The 21,796-nt window shown below is 36.3% G+C and overlaps 1 protein-coding gene across 4 annotated transcripts in view; it reads right to left on the minus strand.

The window, feature by feature from the left end:
* The window catches only part of RBMS3 (RNA binding motif single stranded interacting protein 3), a 678,653-nt gene that overhangs the window by 96,426 nt on the left and 560,431 nt on the right, over positions 1-21,796 (minus strand). For all 4 annotated transcript variants that reach the window (XM_087870144.1, XM_087870143.1, XM_045774473.2 and 1 more), the window contains exons 9-10: positions 13,542-13,638; positions 11,262-11,312 (exon numbers count right to left, since the gene is read on the minus strand). In XM_087870144.1, the coding sequence (XP_087726270.1) occupies positions 11,262-11,312; positions 13,542-13,638 (148 nt within the window). The remainder of the gene's footprint in view (positions 1-11,261; positions 11,313-13,541; positions 13,639-21,796) is intronic.

The following is a 21,796-nucleotide window of genomic DNA, read 5'->3' on the forward strand; positions in this document are numbered from 1 at the left end:
AAATCACTTCATGTATGGGGCAGATGAACGGGATAAACAGCACCATGAAGACTCAACCAGACATTTCTTAAAGTTGGGACACTCTGCAAAGCAGCTAACCAGAAACACAAGAGAAAAAAAAAAAAACCTGCTAGATTAAGAGAGACTTAAAGGACACAATAACCAGATAAAATGTGTGATCACTAATTGTTTCCTTATTTGGGTAATCCAGCTTTATAAAAGGCATTTTTGGATTGTTGAGAAAATTTAATTAGGGAAGATAAAAAATTCATTGACATGGGCAAATGGAGATTATTAGTTGAAAATTGTACTTTAAGAATAGCATGTATTAAGTGAATGCTAACACATACATAAGTGTGTGTGTGTGTGTGTATAGACTAGATAAGTAAGGAGATACAAATATTGATACAGACAGAGGTCTGGAAAGATATATCATTAAATATTAATCGGAACAATCTCTGGGTAAGAGAAAATTGGTGTTTTGATATTCTATAAAATAGAATATTTCATTCATTCATATGTTCTAAATTTCAACAATGCTTTTGAATAACTAAAAGATGTTTTTAATTTCAATTTGTAACATTAGTGTGCAAAAATGGATTATTTTTCTATACACCAAAGTGACCAATGAGAAAATATTATTTAAAATTTTCATAAGTATAGTAACAAAAATATTAAAATGCCAAATAAAACATTTGAGAAAGGTAAAGGACATATATGGAGGAAAATTTACTACTCTATTAAGGGACTCAAAAGACATAAAATAATTCTTGATTAAACAATATGTTACTAGGGATGCCTAGGTGGCTCAGTCGGTTAAGTGTCTGCCTTGGGCTCAGGGATGATCCTTGAGTACTGAGATTATGATCCCAGGGTCCTGGGATGGATTCCTGCCTCAGGGTCCTTGCTCAGTGGGGAGCCTGCTTCTCCCTCTGCTTGCTGCTCCCCCTGCTTGTGCTCCCTCCCTCTCTCTCTCTAACAAATAAATAATCTTCAAAAAAATTAAAAAAGTAAACAATATGTTACTAAACAAAAATGAGTCACAGAAGAAACTGAAGGAGAAATACAAAAATCTTGAGACCAATGAAAATGGAAATATAGCATGCCAAAATTTATGAGATTGAAACAAAAGTAATTCCAAGAGGGAAGTCAGAGATAAATGCCTACACTAACAAAAAAACAAAACAAAACAAAACAAAAAAAAAGAGCTCAAATAAAGAACCTAAACTTGCACCTTAAGGAAGCAGAAAAAAACAAACAAAGCCCAAAGTTTGTAGAAGGAAAAAAATAATAAGAAAATCAGAGAAGAAATTAATGAAATAGAGACTAAAAAGGCAACAGAAAAGATCAATGAAACTAAGAGCTGGTTTTATGAAAAGATAAGCAAAATAGACAAACCTTTAGCTAGACTTATCAAGAAAAAAAGGGAGAGAACTCAAACAAAATTAGAAATGAAAGGGAAAGACATTACAATTGATACCACATAAATACAAAAGATCATAAGACACTACTACGATCAATTGCACGCTAAAAAAATTGGAAAACCTAAAAGAAATGATAAATTCCTAGAAATATTCAACCTATGAAGATTGATTTATGAAGAAATAGAAAATCTGAATGACCAGTTACTAGTAAGGATTGAATCAGTAATCAAAATCCTCCCAACAAACAAAAGTCCAGGACCATATGACTTCACTGGTGAATTCTACCACACATTTAAAGAAGATTTAATACCAGGCTTTCCCAAACTTTTCCAAAAAAGAGATGAAGGAGTACTTCCAAACTCACTTTACAAGGCCGGCATTACCCTGATGCCACAGCAGACAAGGACACCACAAGAAAAGAAAGTATAGACCATATGCCTCATGAACACAGATTAAAAAATTCTTAACCAAGTATTAGCCAAATCCAACAATATATTAAAGGGATCATACACCATGATCAAATCAAGTGGGATTTATTTCAGGGATGCAAACACAAAGATGGTTCAACATTTGCAAATTAATTGATGTGATACATCACATTAACAAAATAAGGAGCAAAATCAGATGATCATCTCGACAAATGCAGAAAAAGTATTTGATAAAATTTAACATCGACTCATGATAAAAACTCTCAACAAACTAGGTATAGAGGAAATGCACCTCAACATAATAAAGGCCATACATAAGAAAGCCATAGCTAACATGATACTTACCAGTGAAAAGCTAAAAACTAAAAGCCTTCCTGATCTACTAACATCAGGAATTAGAAAAGAATGCTCACTCTCATCACTTTCATTCAACATATACTGAAATTTCTAGCTAGAGCAATTAGGCAAGAAAAAGAAATAGAAGTCATCCAAATTGGAAAGGAAGATGTAAAACTATTTGCTGATGGCTTGATAGTTTATATATAAAACTCTAAAGACTCTACCAAAAACTGTTAGGACTAATAAATTCAGTAAAGTTGCAGTATACAAAAGCAATATGCAAAAATCAGTTGCATTTCTATACATTAACAACAAACTATCAGAAAGAGAAATTGAGAAAACAATTCCATTTACAACTTCATCAAAAATAATTTCATCTAGGAATAAATTTAAACAGGGATAAAATAAATTAAAGAAGACACAAATAAATGGCATGATATTTCATGATCATGATTTGGGAGAATTAATATTGTTAAAATGCCCGTACTACTAAAAGCAATCTACAGATTCAATGCAATCCCTATCAAAATTCCAACAGCATTTTTTTATAGTAATAGAGGGAATAATCCTAAAATTTGTACAGAACCACAAAGGATCCTAAATAGCCAAAGCAATCTTGACCAAAAAGGATAAAGCTGTAGACATATACGTCCTTATTTCAAACTATATTTCAAAGCTATAGTAATTAAGACAGCATGGGATTGGCATAAAAAGAGACACACAGACCAATAGAACAGAATAGAGAACCCAGAAATAAACCCATCATTATATGGTCAATTAATTTACAACAAAGTTGCCAAGAATATACAATGGGGAATAGTCTTCAGTAAATAATGTTGCAAAAACTAGACAGCCACATGCAAAAAAAAAAAAGAAAGAAAGAAAGAAAGAAAGAAAGAAAGAAAGAAAGAAAGAAAGAAAAAGAAAGGAGGAAAGAAAGAAAGAAACTGCATCCCTATCTTACACCATACACAAAAATCAACCCAAATTGGATTAAGACTTAAACAGAAGACCTGAAACTGTAAAACTCTTAGAAGAAAACATAAGGGGTCAGCTCCCTGACCTTGGTCTTGGAAATGACTTTTTGGATTTGACACCAAAATAGAGGCACAAAAGCAAAAATAAACAAGTAGGATTCCATCAAACTAAAAAGCTTCTGTACAAAAAAGGAAACAATCAACAAAATGAAAAGGCAACTTATAGAATGGGGCAAATATTTACAAATCGTATATCTGATAAGAGATTAATATCCAAAAAATATAAAATAAACTCATACAACTCAATAATAAAAAAACCAAACAATCTGATTTTTAAAATGGGCAGAACAACTGAATGGACTTTTTCCAAGGAAGAATACAAATGCCCAGCAGGCACATGAAAAGGTGCTTGACATCTCTAACCATCAGCAAAATGCAAATCAAAACCACAGTAAGATATCACCTCATTCCTATCAGAATGACTATTATGAAAAAGACAAGAGATCACAAGTGTTAGCGAGAATGTAGAGAAGAAACCCTGGTGCCCTGTTGATGGGAAAGTACATTGATGGAAAACAGTATGAAGTTTCCTCAAAAAATAAAAAAAAAAAGTAGAACTGGATATGATCCAGGAATCCCACTTCTGGGTACATATTCAAAAAAATGAAAGCAGGATCCCAAAGAGATAGCTGCACTCCCATGTTCATTGCAGGATTGCACATCACAATAGCCAAGATATGGAAACAATCCAAGTGTCTGTCTATGGATGAATGGGTAAAGATGTTGTATATACATACAAAGGAATATTATTCATCCATAAGAAGGAAGGAAATCCTGCCATTTGTGACAACATGGATGGACCTTGAGGGTATTATACTAAGTGATATAAGCCTGGCAGAGAAAGACAGATATTGCACGGTATCACATATATGTGAAATCTAAAATGAATAAATACATGAGTCAGTCAATCAATCAATCAATCAATCCAAACTCAGAAACATAGAATAGAAGAATAATGTTTGCCAAGGTTTTGGCGGGGGGCCGGGGAGTGGAATTGGGAGAGGTTGGTAAAAGAGTACAAACTTTCAGCTCTAAGATGAGTAAGGTCTAAGGATCTAAGTAAATCATGATGACATATAGTTAATAACACTGTATGATATAATTGAAATTTGCTAAGAGAATGAACTAAAATGTTTTCTCTCTAACATACACACACAAAGGTAAATTAAATATGTGAGATCATGGATATGTTAATTACCTAGATGGTGGGAGTCCTTCCATAATGTCTGTATGTATCAAATTACAACAACACTCACTTCAAGTGTTTCAAAATTTTATTTGTCAATAAAGCTAGGGGAGAAAGTAAAAAATCTTGAGTAAATGGAAAGACTTATTCTTTTTCTTAGATAGAAAAATTCATTATACATATGTCATATTTTTATATTTCCCATTAGTTAATATATAAATTCAAAATGATCTCGATCAAAATTTTAGTGGACATTTTTAACTTGACAAACTGCTGCTAAAGTTAATTTGGAAATATAAAATAGCTAGAAAAATTCTTGACAAACAACAACAAAAAATAATGTTGCGGACTAAGTCCTGTCATATATATGGTATTACAAAGTGATAATTAAAATACTAGAGTAATGGTCAAAATGTAGATCAACAGAACAGAATTGATTCCAGAAAGATATCAAAGATATAAAGGGAGTTATTGTATGATTAAAAATTGGAATAAAATTTTATATCAGTGGAGAAAATATAGATGATTTATATGGCAGAAGTTGTTACAACAATTGATTACCCATTGAGGAAAAAAGTTGGACCATAATCTCATACTATATTGCAAAATAAACTCCAAAAGTAACAAAACTTGAAAATAAAACTTACTATAAACACAATAATAAAACATATGCTGATACAATGTTTTATGTCAATTATATCTCAATTAAAAAAAGTTATTAAACTCGAAAAACCAAAAGTAACAACAAAAAACACTAAACGAATAAGCAAAGACATCGGGTGTTTTATTATTTATTCCAGATGCTCTAAAGCAGGGGCTGGCAAAACACAGCCTAGAAACCAATGTGGGCCTCACCTGCTTCTGGAAATAAAGTTTCTCGAAACTCAGCCATGCCAGTTCATTTCTGTATTGTCTATGGCTGCTCTCACACTACAACCACAGCACGGCCTAGGTGTGAAAGAGACCATACAGCTCACAAAACTGACAATACTTATGTTTGGGTCTTTAAAGAAAAAGTTCACTGACCCTTGCTCTAAAGGGGAAGAACTGCTAAATACTAAACACATAATACTAAATACTAAAGTTCCGCATGATGAACACCAAAACATTAAATTAAAAGTAAGCAGAAAATATCTAAACTGTCTATGACCATGTTAACTAATTGTAATAGCATCTTTTAAAAATAGAAGATCAATACCCCAAAAGAGAAATGAGCAAAGCACATGAACTTGGAGCTCCAAGGGGAAAAAAATAGTCAATAAACATGAAAAGCAACTCAACTCCTCTAGGACCCAGAGAAATAATAGTAAAACATCAGCAAGGTACTATTCACTATTTATCACATTAACAAAATATTTGAAACTTGAGAATGCCCAGGGTTAATTGAGGCCATGGAGAAGCAGACACTCTCACTTGAAGTGCAATTTGACCATAATGTATATCAAATCTTAAAACACACATGCTTTTTGTACCAGCAGTTTATTCTACAGATATTTTCTCCTAAGTGCTCAGTATTACAGGCTTGAGTTTATGAGGAAGTGCTAGAAGCAACTTAAAGAACTGTGACCAAGAAATTGTTTAAATGCCTTTTGGTGCATTTATATAATGGCATATTATGAAGTGTTAAAAATTGACATATATCTATGTGTGACTCATGCAATGACATCGAGTATATTCTATCATTGGGAAAAAGTAAAGCAACTTGCAACACAACTTTTGTAGAGTGATCTTGTATAGATGTTAAAAATACATATTTTTTACACATTTACACACAAGTACATTCGGACTTTTGTATGCATAAAAAATTCACTGGATGGTGGCATAAAAATTTATTTCCTAGGTTTATTTCTGGAGAGCAGAATTGGTCAGTGAAGGGGTCCTAAGTGAAAGGACTTTATGCTCTAGGCATGTATGAATTATGAGTCTTGAGTTTCATGGTTTAATGGGTTCTTTTAGATTATTATTGAAAACTTATTGCAGAATTTTGAAGTTACATTTAACAATGGAAAGCCAGTACTACTTTTTTTTTTTATAGTAGTTAAGGTCTAAGAGACTTTCTGTGGAAATGGTTTTGTTCATATTCACTCTACCCCAGCAGTATATTTAAAAGGAGGTGATGATCTAAAGATGTTTTTCCTAAGGTTATTCTCACTCATTTGAATTCTCTTCCAGTAGAAATAGTATAAATGGGTTAGAGTCACTGTCGTTTTGTTTTGGCTATGCACTTAAAAAAAGATTTGGCTTGTAGATACATATTTACCAAGTTAACTGCTTTGACTGCCAAAGCATTTTGACTTTATTACTTTGGTAATGAAACTATGAGATTTAAGATTTTTGCTCAGCTCAAGTGTTGGAGTAAAAGGATAATATCTGAAAACCTTGCTTTCTGAACAGAATTCAAATGATTGCAATATTCTTTCCACATTAGGTGATGTGCTTTTACAGAAAACACACCTACAAATTTGTGGGATACAACCTCCAAAACTAAGCCTTTAGGCCTTGCTTGTTTGCTGATAAGGAATGACCAAATCAAATGTTCTGGAGCTTTCTTGAACAGCCTTGTTGTAGAGGGGGAGTTTATATTTACTCTTTAGCTATAAAGTTAAGGTTTATTAATCATAAAAGTCGTAATTTAGCCATGCACGGCAACAAACCGTCCAATGATACAATAGGGCATCTTGCATTTCTTACACTACTGTAATTAGATCCCCAATTTGTAATTAAGTAAAAATGAAAGCTGACCTTTCTCCTTGAGATAATATAATGCTAACCATATGAAGAACAGAAGATTTATGATTCAAATGAGGCTAAATACAATTTAAGGGAATAGGACTATGCTTCTTCTTGGGAACTATCATCTTTTCGCCTTGTCAGCACAGATTTAACAAAATATCCAATGTATTGCAACACAGGAATTTCAATTGTGCATTCATATAAGATTCCAATGTAACACGATGCTATGCAGAGTAGATATTTGGTGCAATCCATCATCTGTTAAAATTCTGTCAGTGTGATGGGGAATTTCAAAGTACAGTACAGAGGTCTGCACGGAGAAGCTGCAATGAATAACCGATTGCACTGACAAAGTCAGCATCTTTACTTCCTCACAGCAAAAAGTGAGTTCCTAAAGTCGTCCAACAGTGCTCGCTCCTCCGTGTCTGTTCAGGGGAACAATGACAAAGTGTGAACAGAAATGCTCTTGCCGTCCTAAGTGGGGTTTGACAACTTTCCAGGGGACCCGATAAGGTCCCAGAGTCCACTAACTGACAGAGAACTGTTTTCTTGCACGGACACCAGGATGATCATTACAACGCAGTCAAGGAAATTTTATCCCCTCTTCCTTAAGAGTGAAAGGCCTCCGGGTGCCTGGGTGGCTCAGTCAGTTAAGCATGGGACTCTTGATTTCTGCTCGGGTCATGATCTCAGAGTCCTGAGACGGAGTGTCATGTGGGGCTTAGCACTGGGTGTGGCGCCTGCTTAAGATTCTCTCTCTTTTCCTCTCCCTCTGCCCCTCCCTACCCTCTCTCCCTCTTGTTCTCTTGTCTCTTGCCTACTCTTTTTCCTTCTTCCCATCATTTCAATTCTCTCTTGCTAATCATTACCCGTCTCCTCCCCCCGCCCCCATTTTAACCCTTCATCTACCTTGGTAAAGACCAACGGCACAGTGTTCTACTTTAAGACTTTCCTGAAGTCTCTTTGGATACAGGCCTGGTTGAAATCTTGCAGTCCTTTGAGTCAAGCCTGAAAGAGAACCCTAAGGGCTCTGGCTCCAACGTAGGAGTCAGTGTGCGTCCACAGTGATGGGGGAGAAATATGTTTACACTTCGAGCTTATACGTGAGATTTTCTCAAAAATGCGGGAGAGAAAACATGAGCGAGGAGAACAGTTGTAAGCAGATCAGAATTTCGGGCAATGTATTTGAGATATGTAGATAACGACACCTTGAATTTATTTGTAAAGCAGGTTCCAGTTACTGACAATAAAGGAGGTACCCAGAAGACCTTTTTTGCTTGGCTTAGGTATTGAATGGTAGAGTAAGTAAATGAAAAAAGTACCGATCTAAGCAATTTGTCTTATTTATAGCCATATGGCTATCTCCAAAAACTCATTAGCAAAGTAAGTTAAATAAATAGTATGAATGTGGTAGAAATAGGTGATTATTGCTTATTCTCAACTTTCTTCTATACCAACTCTCATTTTATATAATTGGGCTAATCTCAAGTATAATGTTCAGTGTATTCATATAACTAAATAATAATAATAGTAATTTGCTGAGTGTTTGTTATTTGCCAGGCTCAATTTTAGGAGCTTTAATACCTTATTTCTTTTAATGAACAAAGTGCATAATTATTTAGGCATTAGTATGTTTATAATACAGATGAGGAAACTGTGACTCAGAAAGCTTAATTGCCCAGAGTTCCATAAAAGAGAAAGGGTTCCTATCTCAAAGAGCTTAACCAACAACTCACGCTATTAGTCATCACATCATTCATTCATTCATTCTTCTTAGATCCAGGTATTTGTTTTATCTGCCTGAGATTGCTTAAGTATTTTCGTATTTTAGTATCATCCAGTGATTAATTTAACCCCTAGTTTGATGATGAAATTAAGACTGGTTGGGTAAGGTTATTTATGCAATATAGACAACTAGCAAGACTGTTACAGGGAAAAGATTGATGGCACAAACTCTGTTTCTATGACACTGTTTAGCCAATTATTCCATGTTAAAGACAACAAAGTGGTGGGTGGCCCAGGCACTCCTTCTTCCAGGAATCTGCCCCAGCCACAAATATTGTGTTTTAAACCAAGTAACCTAAACTCAAACATGATGCACTGTCTAGTCACGGGAAGTGATAAGGTACCAGTGAGCAGTAGCCATAGCAAGGAGTATCCAAAGGGATAAATTCACACACACACACACACACACACACACACACACACACACACACACACACAGCTATTGCTGGAGGAAGATGTATGAGAAATAATACATCCAAAAATGGGGCTGAAGCCATGCTGGGATGGAGGAGGAGAGGAAGAAAAATTTTGCTAATGTCCTGAGTGACAGTTGAAATAAAGATGCAAACATCTTCCTTTCTGCTCACAGTTCTAGAAGTACTGGTAGAATCTTACATATTTTGACATCTGGAAAAATATTTGGATTTTGCCAGATGTGCATTCCCTTTGGCCACAATGAGACGGTCCATCACCTCAGTGTGAGGACTAAGCTAGCATTAGTGCCCTGTAGATGAAGATATTATTTTTTATAAGGTAGTTGTTTCCTTCTAGAAAGTATCTACTTTAGAACTTGGCTGAACTTCTCTTTCCCTGTGTTGGCTCAGCCTGTGCTATATATTAGTTTGGCAGTGTCTATTGTATTTTATCTCATGACTTAGATATGAAAGTGTAGCCTGGATTCATTGTATGTTCGTATGATTTACAGAACATAGACCAGATGAACCCAGGAGTCCATCTGACTTTACAACCCAGGAAGCCCCCAAGGTGTATAAAAAAGTGCAAATAGAGGAATTTGAAAAACACAGTCTAAAGTTCTGCTGTGCTAAGCTATATATATTTTATTCTTTAAATAAAAAACAAACTATCAAAATGTTAACAGCAATGTGGAATGTTCCTTATTTTTTTTTAAAAATGGACAAAGCTCAAATATGAAAACCAGGTGCTATGATCCTTTGACCCCAAGAAATGGATGCCTCTGAATTTAGTTTCCTGGTCTTTAATGTGTGCTAACTTATTGATGTTTAGCTTTTAAATGGGTTAAAATGTAGCACTGCTTTTTCTTTATACAACTAATATGTTCTATAGTAAGAAGGATAATGTCAGTAATAATGTATAGCATTTCATACTTTAAAAACTATTTTCACATATGCTCTCATTTGTTCCTTCCAATGGTTCCATTAATACAGTGACAGAAGAGGGGAAAAAAAGCCCAGATGTGAGCATGCCCAGGAGAGTATACCACAGACCTTGTCACATGACTTTCTGTCTAGCGCTCCACCCCCTAATTCCCATTCTCATGAATATATTGCTACTGAAATCACTGTATCTTATACTTCTACAGAGCTAGAAAACCTGAAAGACCTAGACAAAGATAAATGGAATCATTAGCCTTCAGTCTAGATTCTAATGAAATATGTAATATTTTCCCTTGGAATTTATATAATATTGTGCCACTAAATGGGAAATATAGCAAGTAGAAAATAGAGTTTGAATATTTTTAGAAGAGATTTTTCTACTAAAGAAAAAGAGAATGGCTCTAGTTAGTTAACCTAAAAAAAGGTATCTAGCAATCTTGCTTTCTATCTCTATATATCTTCATCAATTAGTATACTATTGTGTTCATGTTTCAAATATATTGCTTTGAGTCAACGCTTGGGCATGATACTAAAAATGGCCCCCAAAGCACATCACACTGCATCCAAAGAGAACAGAGCATAACAGGAGAAGTAAAACAGAAAGGTTTTCCCCTATAAATGGATTTAATTGTCCAGAGTTCAGAATTCCTGCATGAAGTAGAAATTTCCCATTCATAACAAATGGTAGACATCACTTTAGGAGGTTGACTGTTATTTCCTCTAAGTTTGTTCTCTCTCTGTCTCATCCCTCTCTCTTTCTTTCACTTCTCTCTCTTTCTCTCTTTCTAACTCTACCATCTATCTATTGTACATGCTTTTGTAGAATTTCAGGAACAGCTTTTCATCTGGAAAATATGGCTGCCTGAAAGAGGTATGGAATATAACAAAAGCTTTACCCCAAAGCTTCTATGCATTACAAAAGCTTGCACTTGGATAATAGAAATATTTAGCCTCAGGTGACTGAGAACACTTACTGTTGGTTGCATAACGTATGGCGGATGAGGCATCCATGAAGTACTCTGGACCTATGCATCAAACAGCATTTATTAGCACAAAGCAATCACAGAGAGAACTTGGTTCTTGCGTTCAGTGGAGTCACACTAGGTCATAACGAAAGTGGAGTCCATCTGACTTTACAACTAATTAGTGCTCAGAACTAAGGATAGAAAGGAAATTCTTGGACCTGATTAATTTGGTCCCCGAAACATGGTAAAATGTAAAGCAAATTCCTACTTCACTGGGGCTGGCTGCAGTGCCCACATGGACCAGGCTGGGCCTCGGAGCATAATTTGAGGTTGGTGTCGGAGGCTAAAGTCTTAGGAAGCCTCAGGGACCTCCTCCTTAGAGGTCAACTTCCAGGGGTAGAAGTAAGTAACGAAGAGTTGACAGCTAAGACTTCTTGTTTTTCTGTCATTGGTTCTAATTTCAAATTCTCAAGTGATCCCATCTTGGAAATAAGTCCAAGTGGTAAAAGTTGGGGGAAGAATTAAAGAGATAAATCAGAAATTTGGGGGAATGATTTGGGTTAAACCCAAGTTAAGGAAGTTTGTGATTTTTTTTCTTTCATGGTAATTGGTATGGCAAATAAAAATGAGAATTTAAGCCAACCAACTGTTCAGAAATGTGCCTTGTCAGCCAAATGAGAAAGTCAGCCTGTAAGGGCTGATTGTCACATAGAAAACCCTGAATACTTTGTTTTCAATATGCTCACACTAACAAAATCGCCAATGCACTTTAGGTTAAAAAAAAAAAAAAGTGGTGTAAGGCGAGAATCAACAACAGAGGAAATTGCTCTGATTCCTTTTTTGAGAAAAAGGAGCTAGGGTTAAGTTCCACTTATGAGCCCTCCCAAGTGAAATCACTTTTTCTGTGGATATTTTGTTCATGTCACCAAAGTGCTCTACACTGGGGCTCATTGGGTGGTCTTGGCTGAAACACAGGCCACGATTTTTTTTTTTAAATGGGTAAAAAAAAAAAAGAAAAAAAAACACAAAAAAACCAAAAACACACATTACAACCAGGCAGGCCTGCAGGAAGAACAAAAACAGAACAGCACCTGCACGTAGCCTCATGGGTCCCAAGAAAAGGCAATTAAGAAATCATCCATTCTGAGACCCTCAAATGCAATTCACATGAAAGTCTATTCCGTTCACCCACCGACATGTATCAAGAATCTAAGTGCAGAAAAAGAATGAAAATGATCTGCTTCAGGGGGAATCAGTTAAGGAAAAATGTATATAGTCTCAAGTTTGATGCTCTGACAGCTGGGACATCCTGAAATGAAGTATGTAATGGTTGAATAAGGTGAAACTTCACTGAATTAGTAGCAGTCAGCGACATTACAGTTTTACCCATCCACCCCCACCATCTGCAAAATACAGAGAAACACAGGCATGCACGCACGTACACTCTCTCTCGCTCTCTCTCCAAAGTTTTGAAAAGTGACACTAGGCACCCTCTATATGCAGCGTCCACAGGCACTGTCTAAGTAGAGTTAGAAGAATTGTCTGAAGAACAATATGAGGTAAAGAGAAGCAGGGAGCAATAGCACATTCGATAACTCAAAGGAATAAGACAAGGAGTATTTTTGGAGGGAGAAGTAGGACTATGTTAATCCACCTGTGTGCTTAGAATTAACTGGCTACAACATCTGCTTTAGGACACACGTTAAATCTTGGCTTTTTTTATGTGGAACCCGTGAGGTCTCTTTTGACCTCTTCGGGACTGAGAATGAAGGAAGAGCAGGAAGTAGGAATAACGTTTTACCACTTTAAGAGTCCTCCCTATTTCTTGGGCAAAATGATTTAGCATCTGTCCATGTAGCCTTGCATGGACACACAGGACAACTGTGACAAAATGAGATGACAACGATAAAATATCCTGGAGTGAGTGAGGGGAATGCCAGACGTGTGCTTGCAGAGAAGACACAACAGGGAACGTGACAACCGAAATTACCGCCGACCAACAAAGTTAAGTTCTGAGTGGCAAGAAGGCTGCGCTAATGTTGGCTGGAAAGGAGCATCATCATAAAAACTCAGCAGGAAGAATGAAGAGCACAGTGGACTTTACTATTCAGTGAAATAGAGGCAAGCAAGCCCTTCCAAGTGTGGGCTAACACTTGTAATAATACATTAACACGTGACTAATGTGTTTGAGGACAATTTAAAAAAAATTCTACTGTGTCCCTTTTGCCTTGATATAGTCTATTATTGGCCAGAAAGACCTCTCCTCAGGTGCAGGTAAATCGGACATACCTGGTATGTGGAGACAGGGGAAGCAGCAATGAATGGCGTGATAGATGTCTGTGGAATCATGCGGTTGGTTGCAATACTGTACGGTGAAGAATAAAATCTGCAAACAGAAAACAAAAAAAGAAGATTCATGAAGCTGCTGCATGCCTGGCTGCTTATCAAATGCTACGAGGCACTTCTGGGAAAGAGTTCCACCCTCATGTTTTCCACCAACTGTGAACAGGAGCATCCGGGAGATTTATAGCGTTTGATGCCACTAAGAGAAATAAATCGTTCTGAACAAAATGACAACTTTGAGTCATCTTATAAAATTGGCTGCACAAAATCTCTTATGCCAGGTGAGTGTAATAGTATGTTTAACCAACAGGCGGAGAAAAGTCATGGGCATTCTTTTTTTGTTTGTTTTTCTTTTCTTTTCTTCTTCTTCTTTTTGTTGTTTTTTGTTTTGTTTTGTTTTTGTTTTGTTTTTTTTTTAAAGGCAATGCTAAAGGTCTTTGAGGGAAAGGCAAAATGGTAACACCAAGCTTCACAAAGGTGGCCAATGTTAGGTGTACGTAAATTGCATGTGTCTCTTCATTCAAGAGAAGAGGGTCAGCTCCTGGAGCGTTCCATATGATTTGTGCTAGGCAGAAGTCCATGGACTCATGTGGAAACTAAGCTAAATATTTTCTGCCTGAAAAGAGAAGAAAGTGGACCATTTGTGATTTGTGTCTAGCTGGGGATAGGAAAATTTTCTGGATTCAATCCAGGAGATTCTGGAGCTCTGTGATACACTCCTGTCGACTCTGAAAAGCACTGAGTTTTTGAGTCAGGGCTCTTTGTCGAACAATTATAAAATGATACTGGGCAAGAATAGGGCTTCACAAATCAGATCTTTCTACAGATCTTTCAAAGGGCAGCTTCTAGGTCCTTAAATCAGTGACACAGCCTTCTCTGCTCACGCTACACCTTACAGAGGTCACAAGTTACCTAATGTTCAAATTTGTCAGATTTTCAAATTCTGTTTCTTCCTTCCTGTCTCACTGTAAGTGCAAGGCCAGAGTGGCCAGCCACAGAATGGAAAAAATCAGGTTGCCTTTGATGGATTACTTTACTGATGTGAGGATAGACTGGGAAAATGGGTTTCAGTGGTAACAAAATCATTATTTCACTTTGCTGTACTCTTAACAAAAATCAACTACAACTTTCAATTTTTGTTTTTTAATAGCATCACCGAGGTTGGAGTTTTGGGGTCAAAAACTTTACCCTCAGAAGTCACTGATATTTTGAGTAGAGACTCTCATGGGTTACCATTCTAAAAAAGCATTTTACAAGACTCCGCCTGAATATAGGAGAGCTAGATTTCAAGGTTTCCTGATTCAATGAGAAAATTCTTTAATCTTAGAGTCTGTGAAAGTCTTCAAGCAAGGATTGGGGGAGTATAGTCTTAAATTTATTTTATCTAGCTCTCAACAAGGATTATAAAGCCATATTCTTTTGGTTAAAAAATTGCAGCTGAAAAAGTTACTCTCTTGCACATTACATCCTTACTATCCATACCCATCAGACCTCTTAAGTTTATAGTCGTGCAGTTTAAAAAAAAAAATGATACTGACTGCATACATATTAGAGTGGCATAAAAAAGAAAAGAAAAAGAAAACAAGAAGAGAATCTTAGCACTGGCAAGGATTCAGAGAATGTGGGCTTCTCATTTGTTGCGGATGGAAATGCAGAATGGTACAGTCATTTTGGAAAACAGATTGCCAATTCCTTATGAAGTTAAACACACACATATCTTATAACTCAACAATCCCAGTGGTAGATATGAACTCAAGATAAATGAAACCTTATGTTTACACAAAAACCTTAAAGCAAATGTTTATAGCAGCTTTATTGATTGGACTTGCCAAAAATGGGAAACAAGCCGAACACCCTTCAACTAAATTGATAAACTGTGAACAGTAGAACACTACTAAGCAGTAGAACACTACTAAGCAGTAAGATAAGAACAGCCAATGCATTCAACATGATGAAACTTAAGTGAATTATGCTAAATGAAAGAAGGCAGGCTCAAAAGACTCCATATATTATAATTTCACTTTTATCACAACATGAAAAATGCAAAACTATAAAGAAAGAACCTATATAGATCAGCGGAGATCAAAATCTGAGCTTGGGGGAGGGAACCGACTATAAAGATGCATGAGAGAATTTTGGAAAGTGATGTAACTGTTCTGTCTTAATTGTCTGGTGGTTCTATGACTGTGTGCTTGTCAGAACTCACAGACTTGTACACTATAAAGAGTGAATATATACTCTGTAGATGATATCTAATAAACCTGACTTCTAAACAAAATCGATTACTGCGTAAGCAAACATCCATCCTTTCACTTCAAAAAAATTATCCATCATTTACTACATGTACCAAAGATGGGTAAGATTTTAAAACATTACGTAGAGTGTGTCTTTTGAGCCACTTAAATGGTATCTTATCTGTACATTAATCAGCCTAAAATCTTCCAATGGCTTTTCATTGCAATGAAAACAAAATTTGCATTCCTGGTATTGGCTAGCACAAACAGGCTACTGCCTACCTCTCTAGTATTTTCTCCTACCCCTCTGAATCAGCCAGGGAGTTTTCAGCCACACTGACCTTCTTCTGTCGCATGATTCCGTCATTCTCACTTCTGTCTTGGGCCACTAAACTTGTAATTCTCTCTACCTGCAATGCTTATTTCCACAAATCTCCCTAAGGCTACCTCTTTCTCATTATTGGTCTCACTCACCTTTCCTTTCTTGAGAGAGGTCTGTAGCTAAAGTAGCAACCACCATCTCCACCCCGTTTTCTCTCTATTCCTCTCCTGTGATTTATTTTTTTTTCATCACTCTTATCACCATCTAAAGTAGTGATTTTTAAAATTTTCTTTATGTATGTTATAGACCGAATGTTCATGTCGCTCCAAAATGCATATGTTGAAGTCCCTTCAATGTGTCTGTATTTGGAGATGGAACATCTCTGGAAGCAATTAAGGTTAAATGAAGTCAACAGGGTGGGGCCCTAATCTGATAGGATCAGTGTCCTTATAAGAAAGGACACTAGAGAACTTGCTCTCCCTTCAATAAGCACTCATGGAGGAAAGCCTGGGTGAGGACATAGTGAGAAGGCAATCATCTACCAGCCAGGAAGAGAGACCTCACCAGAAACTAAATCAGCCAGTGTGTGATCTTAGACTTTCTAGGCTCCAGAACAGTGAGAAAAATAATTTTTGTTGTTTAAAACCACCGAAACAATGGTATTTTATTATGGTGGTGGAGCTGACTAATACTAGGTACTTATTGACCCCTCTGGATGTCAGCTTTGACAATGTTGAGGACACACTGGCTTTGTTGCCTAGAATAGAGACTAGGAAATAACAGATACTTAAGAACCATAGGTTGAATGAATGAATGAATGAATGCAAAGAAGCTTAGGGAAATAAGTAGTGATTTCAGCATAAGATGGCCAATGCCAAGATGGTGGGAGCATAGAAGATGGGTTCCTGAATCAGTAGAAAGCTGACAGGCAAGAACCCAAAGAGAGGCCAACATTACATGTTAGTAAATGTTCAGTGGAAGCTTAATCAATACTTGATTTCTAAGCATGTGATAGTACTAGCAACTAGGGAAAAGAGTCCTTTTCTATAAAAATCATGATTTGCTTTTAAAAATTCCCTTTAGGTCTTATCCTTGACAGATCTTATTTATGAGGAAGTGAACAAAAAGACTAATTTGGGGCTCATAATGACCCCATTCCACCCACGGCTATTCCACGATCACTCCACAGTCTTTTTCATTCACCATGCGGTGGTTTAACTTCTGTTAGAAATCCAGTTTCAGCCTCTCCCACCAATAGAGTGAATCATGCATCTCACTTGAGCGTGGCTGGTGTACTTTGTAAAATGTACAAACGGAAGTATTAAAAGTGAAGGCACCAAGGATTGGATTGACAGGCAGAGTTTACAGGGAATTTTATGGGGAAAACAGGGAGAAGAAACATAAAGAAACTAGCCAACTAAACTGATACAAAGGGAACCCTTGGGAGAAATTTTAATGCATTTTTTTCTATCTGCTCTAATCCTATATATCACACAAGAATGATATTTCATCTTTGCCGGCAAGTTCCAATACTGCCACTCAAGTCAGAGAATTATTTAGAATGGAAAATGTACTGGCAAGAAGAGACTCAGCACACCATCTTGATCCCCTAATTCTGGTATTCTGAAATAAGCTCTTCCCAAGCCCAAACTTAAACTGGGTGAATTTACAGGGAAACCCTTGCTTAAACCATGACAAGAAACACTGCTTGTTGCATCTGAGGCTTAGAGGTAACCATATCTAAAGAAAATGTACCAGGCCAGGCTCTATGAGAGAGAACGGTAGGGTGAGTTTCCCAATCTCTCCACTCCTTCTCAGTCCCTACCATGTATCTGTTAGGGTTTAAAAACATTACCACATGGCAATGACGTTAAAAAACAAACAAACATCCAAATAGATGCTTTAGGAATAAGTATTATTGGGAAACAGGAAAGTGAAAATTGACAGAACATTTTAGCCATAATAACAAAGCTAAGGTAATTCTAAATATGTGACTTTATGTTTTTATATCTCATAATATATGCATTACGCCTTGAAAATGCTATTATAGAAAACTGGGAATGAATTCTTAAACCATTTTCCTGGGAATAGTTTATTCTTTTAAGATGCACACACACACACACACACACACACACACACACACACACACACACACATTTTTTTTGCTAAAATTCACATAACATTATGTGTATGATAAGTGTTCCTTTTATACTCTGTCCAGTGGTCCTGAACTAGAAGTGATTTTGTTCCTCAGGGAATATTTTGTGGCAGGATCTGGAGATATTTTTGGTTGTCACAAGTGTGTGTGGGGGCTGTTAATGGCATCTAGTGGATAGAGGTCTGGGATTTTGCTAAACATTCTACAATGCACAGGGCAGCTCCCACATGAAGACTGATCTGGTCCAAAATGTCAAAGTGTTGAGGATGAGAAACTTTGTCTTAGGAATATGAACTAGCTGCTTCTGGAGAGATTTCATTTGAACAAAATACCAAAGGCCACACTGGTTAAGAGAGTTAACTAAGTATAATCTATCTATAGAACTCTAAGCTGGCCTTTGAAAACCTTAATATTTTTAAGGAATGCAAAGAGTTACTTGGCTCTCTGGCCCTTAAAGCAAGTGGGCTCCAGAAATTCAGAATATGCAAGTCTGGGTCACTAATAGGACGTGATTTTGTCTGCAGGAAAGTCATCTTCAGGGGATTTGGCAGTCAGGAGTAATATGGTGAAATCTTATTTCACTGACAATAAAAATAACATGAATATATCAATAACCCCAGGGTAGAATGTTTTTTACTGAAGAAAACCACACAAAATCCTATTTGCACACTGAAATCAACAGGACCGGCTCGTCTTTCACGTCCACAGGCAAATTGTTAGAGTCAGAACCACGAACGCTATCCTCAGGGTAACACTATAGCACAAGATTAATAAGTTATTGGTCATTTTTATTGTAATACCACCGTATCCTTCACGTTAGATTCCTCTCCTAGTGTAATAAGATAAGGTTTCTGTATCACTTAATATCAAATACCCATATATAACAGCTGGCAAACCAGTGCTATAGAAAACATTTTTTTTCCACGTCCCTCCCAAGAATACATTTTATTCAAATAAAACAATCCAATAGGCTTTTACACAGCAGCTCTTACTGAAAAGGGCACCGGAAAGATGAGATTTTGAACATGGGGAGTGATTATTTCCCACCTCCCACACTCAGATTTGAAAGGGATAGAATTTCATATTGGACTGCTAAAAAAGCAATAGGGCAGTAGTAATAACAACTTGTAGACTTATGGCAGACAGTTCTGAAAGAAGAATAGGCATTTTTATTCTTGTAAGTTAGCCTAGAGTAAAAAGTACTAAGGTTTCATTTTTCCATTGTGATCCAGACACTTCTTCACTATAAACTTCAAAGCCTTAGATAGATGCAACAATGAACTAATTTTTTCGAGAGCAATAATTTGGATAGATTCAAGCAGATGACAGAACTGACATTTTCTACTGTCCAAGTTCAAACAGGATAGATTCACCACGGTTGGTATTTATAAATGTTTGTTCTTCATTAGTTAAAGTTGAGCTCAATTTGGGAGTATTTATTTCAATTTCATGTTGCTGTATTAATGAAGAGGCTATGGGATTCAGAACATATTTAACTCTTGACACAATTTAAGCTACTAGCTACAACCTAGCCACATACTCAGAAAACCCTGGAGCTTAGTACACTTACGGGAAACCACGGGGTCATAAAATGTGTTCTTTAGCTATGATGTGGGGCATCTCCAAGAGGAAATGTTCATGTCAGTGCTCCATCAATAAGCCTTTCTAACCCTTCATTAGAACACAGATGATTTTTCTTTGTGGTCCTATGATATGAATTTTCTTTACTTTTCTTTTTGAAAAGAATATAAAAATATAAACAGTGAAAAATAAGTCTCCCTCTCTCCCCTACTTTGCAGTACTTGGTTGGCCCTCCTCAGAGAACTACTGTATCATTTCTTTTGTATTCTTTCAGGAAGATTTTACACAAATAAAAGTTAATATATACATAGATCTCATAGTACTTCGTGCTTCCTCCGCAATATTATTTGCACTGTATCTCATATTAGAATCGTGTGCATGTTCATTGTCTCTGATATGATACCAAATTTTTCCTTTTTAAATTTGCATCACCAAAATGATTTTAAACAGTGGAATAGATAGATATTCAAAAGAAAAAAAATGTTGAATTGAATTCAGTGAGCATTAAGCAATGTTTAAGAATATTAACTGGATTAGAGTGAGTTATAACGGTATCTTCGGATACTGATTGGTCTATGTAAAATGAGACCAGTTACTTTCCTAGATCAATAAACATTTCTCACTCTGTTAGGTTATTGCTGCCTGCATTACGGTGCTTGCTAGATCGAATACAGCAATGTGAATAGGGAGTAGCATACTCTATTCTGGACATTCATGTTAGATCCCTTAATATGCTGAGTAAGTTTTCTAAATCAGCTTCCACACCTCCAAGATGCACATGTTAATGTTAACCCAAGGGACAGTATGTTGAGAAAATATTTGTGGTTATCTTGACATTTTACAGGCTTAGAAATTATTGTTCTAGTATTTCCTATTATTAAAATGTTACCGTACAAGACATGAAAACCAAAGATGAACAACACATATTTAAAATCATCTCTATGAAGAGGTATCAAATGAGTAAGTTTAATTCATTACAATCTTCCTATTCTTTCCATTTCAATATATAAAATTTCTGTCTTCTTGTTACCAACAACACAATGGACAGTCTGAGCTTTCTAAAACTCCATTCTTAACTCAAGATGTAATAAATTCATGGGCAGTTTGGATACTTTGGGTGAAACTGAAGGCTATATACTTAAAGAGAAGCAGATTAAAGTGTTACATGGGGACAGAGTAAATTGATGCTGAGAAGAGGAATGGTTTCTCTAATGGCAATTTGTTGGGGCCAAGAAGATATCATTGGTTACATTTCCTATATCTGATTTAGCATTTACAATACTGGGTTAAACAGTCTATAAAGATGAATAAAGCACGGAACTTGCCTTCACTGTTAATAGCCCAGCAGGGAAATAAATATGGTGTTAATAGCTACATGATAAATGGACTGTCAAACGTATCATGGTACCTAGAGATACAGTGCAACAATAACATCAATACTACACTGACGATTACATTGTACCATACAGAGTTCCTTTAATCCTTGCAAAGTCTTGCTGTCATCTCCATTTCACAGAGGAGCAAACTAAAGCACGAACAACTTGCCCATGTCTGGTGAATAACAGAATTTGGATGTGCATATTGGCAGGCTGATTCTGGAGTATGCACTCTTAGCCACTGCTTATACTGTTTCTCTTATGACTGATTGGGTAACTACCTCTGCCTGGAATCACTTGACTGTGTCCTTTAAAGGAGAGCAGTATTTTAAAAAAATGACATAAAGAAGGAAAGAGAGAGAGGAAAGAAGGAAGGGGAAAAAAATCACCATTCTCTCTAGGCAGAGAGAATTCCATGAGACACAAGACACAGAAGTGTAAAGTGTCATGGGATGTTCTGAGAAGGTTCACTGAAGGTTCATATGATTTTCAGGAACCAAGTCATGGAGTGTTATTATTATTATTGTGTG

The sequence above is a fragment of the Ursus americanus genome, chromosome 20 (assembly GCF_024610735.1).
Source record: "Ursus americanus isolate L20-20 chromosome 20, mUrsAme1.1.p, whole genome shotgun sequence".
Classification (NCBI taxonomy): Eukaryota; Metazoa; Chordata; class Mammalia; order Carnivora; family Ursidae; genus Ursus; species Ursus americanus.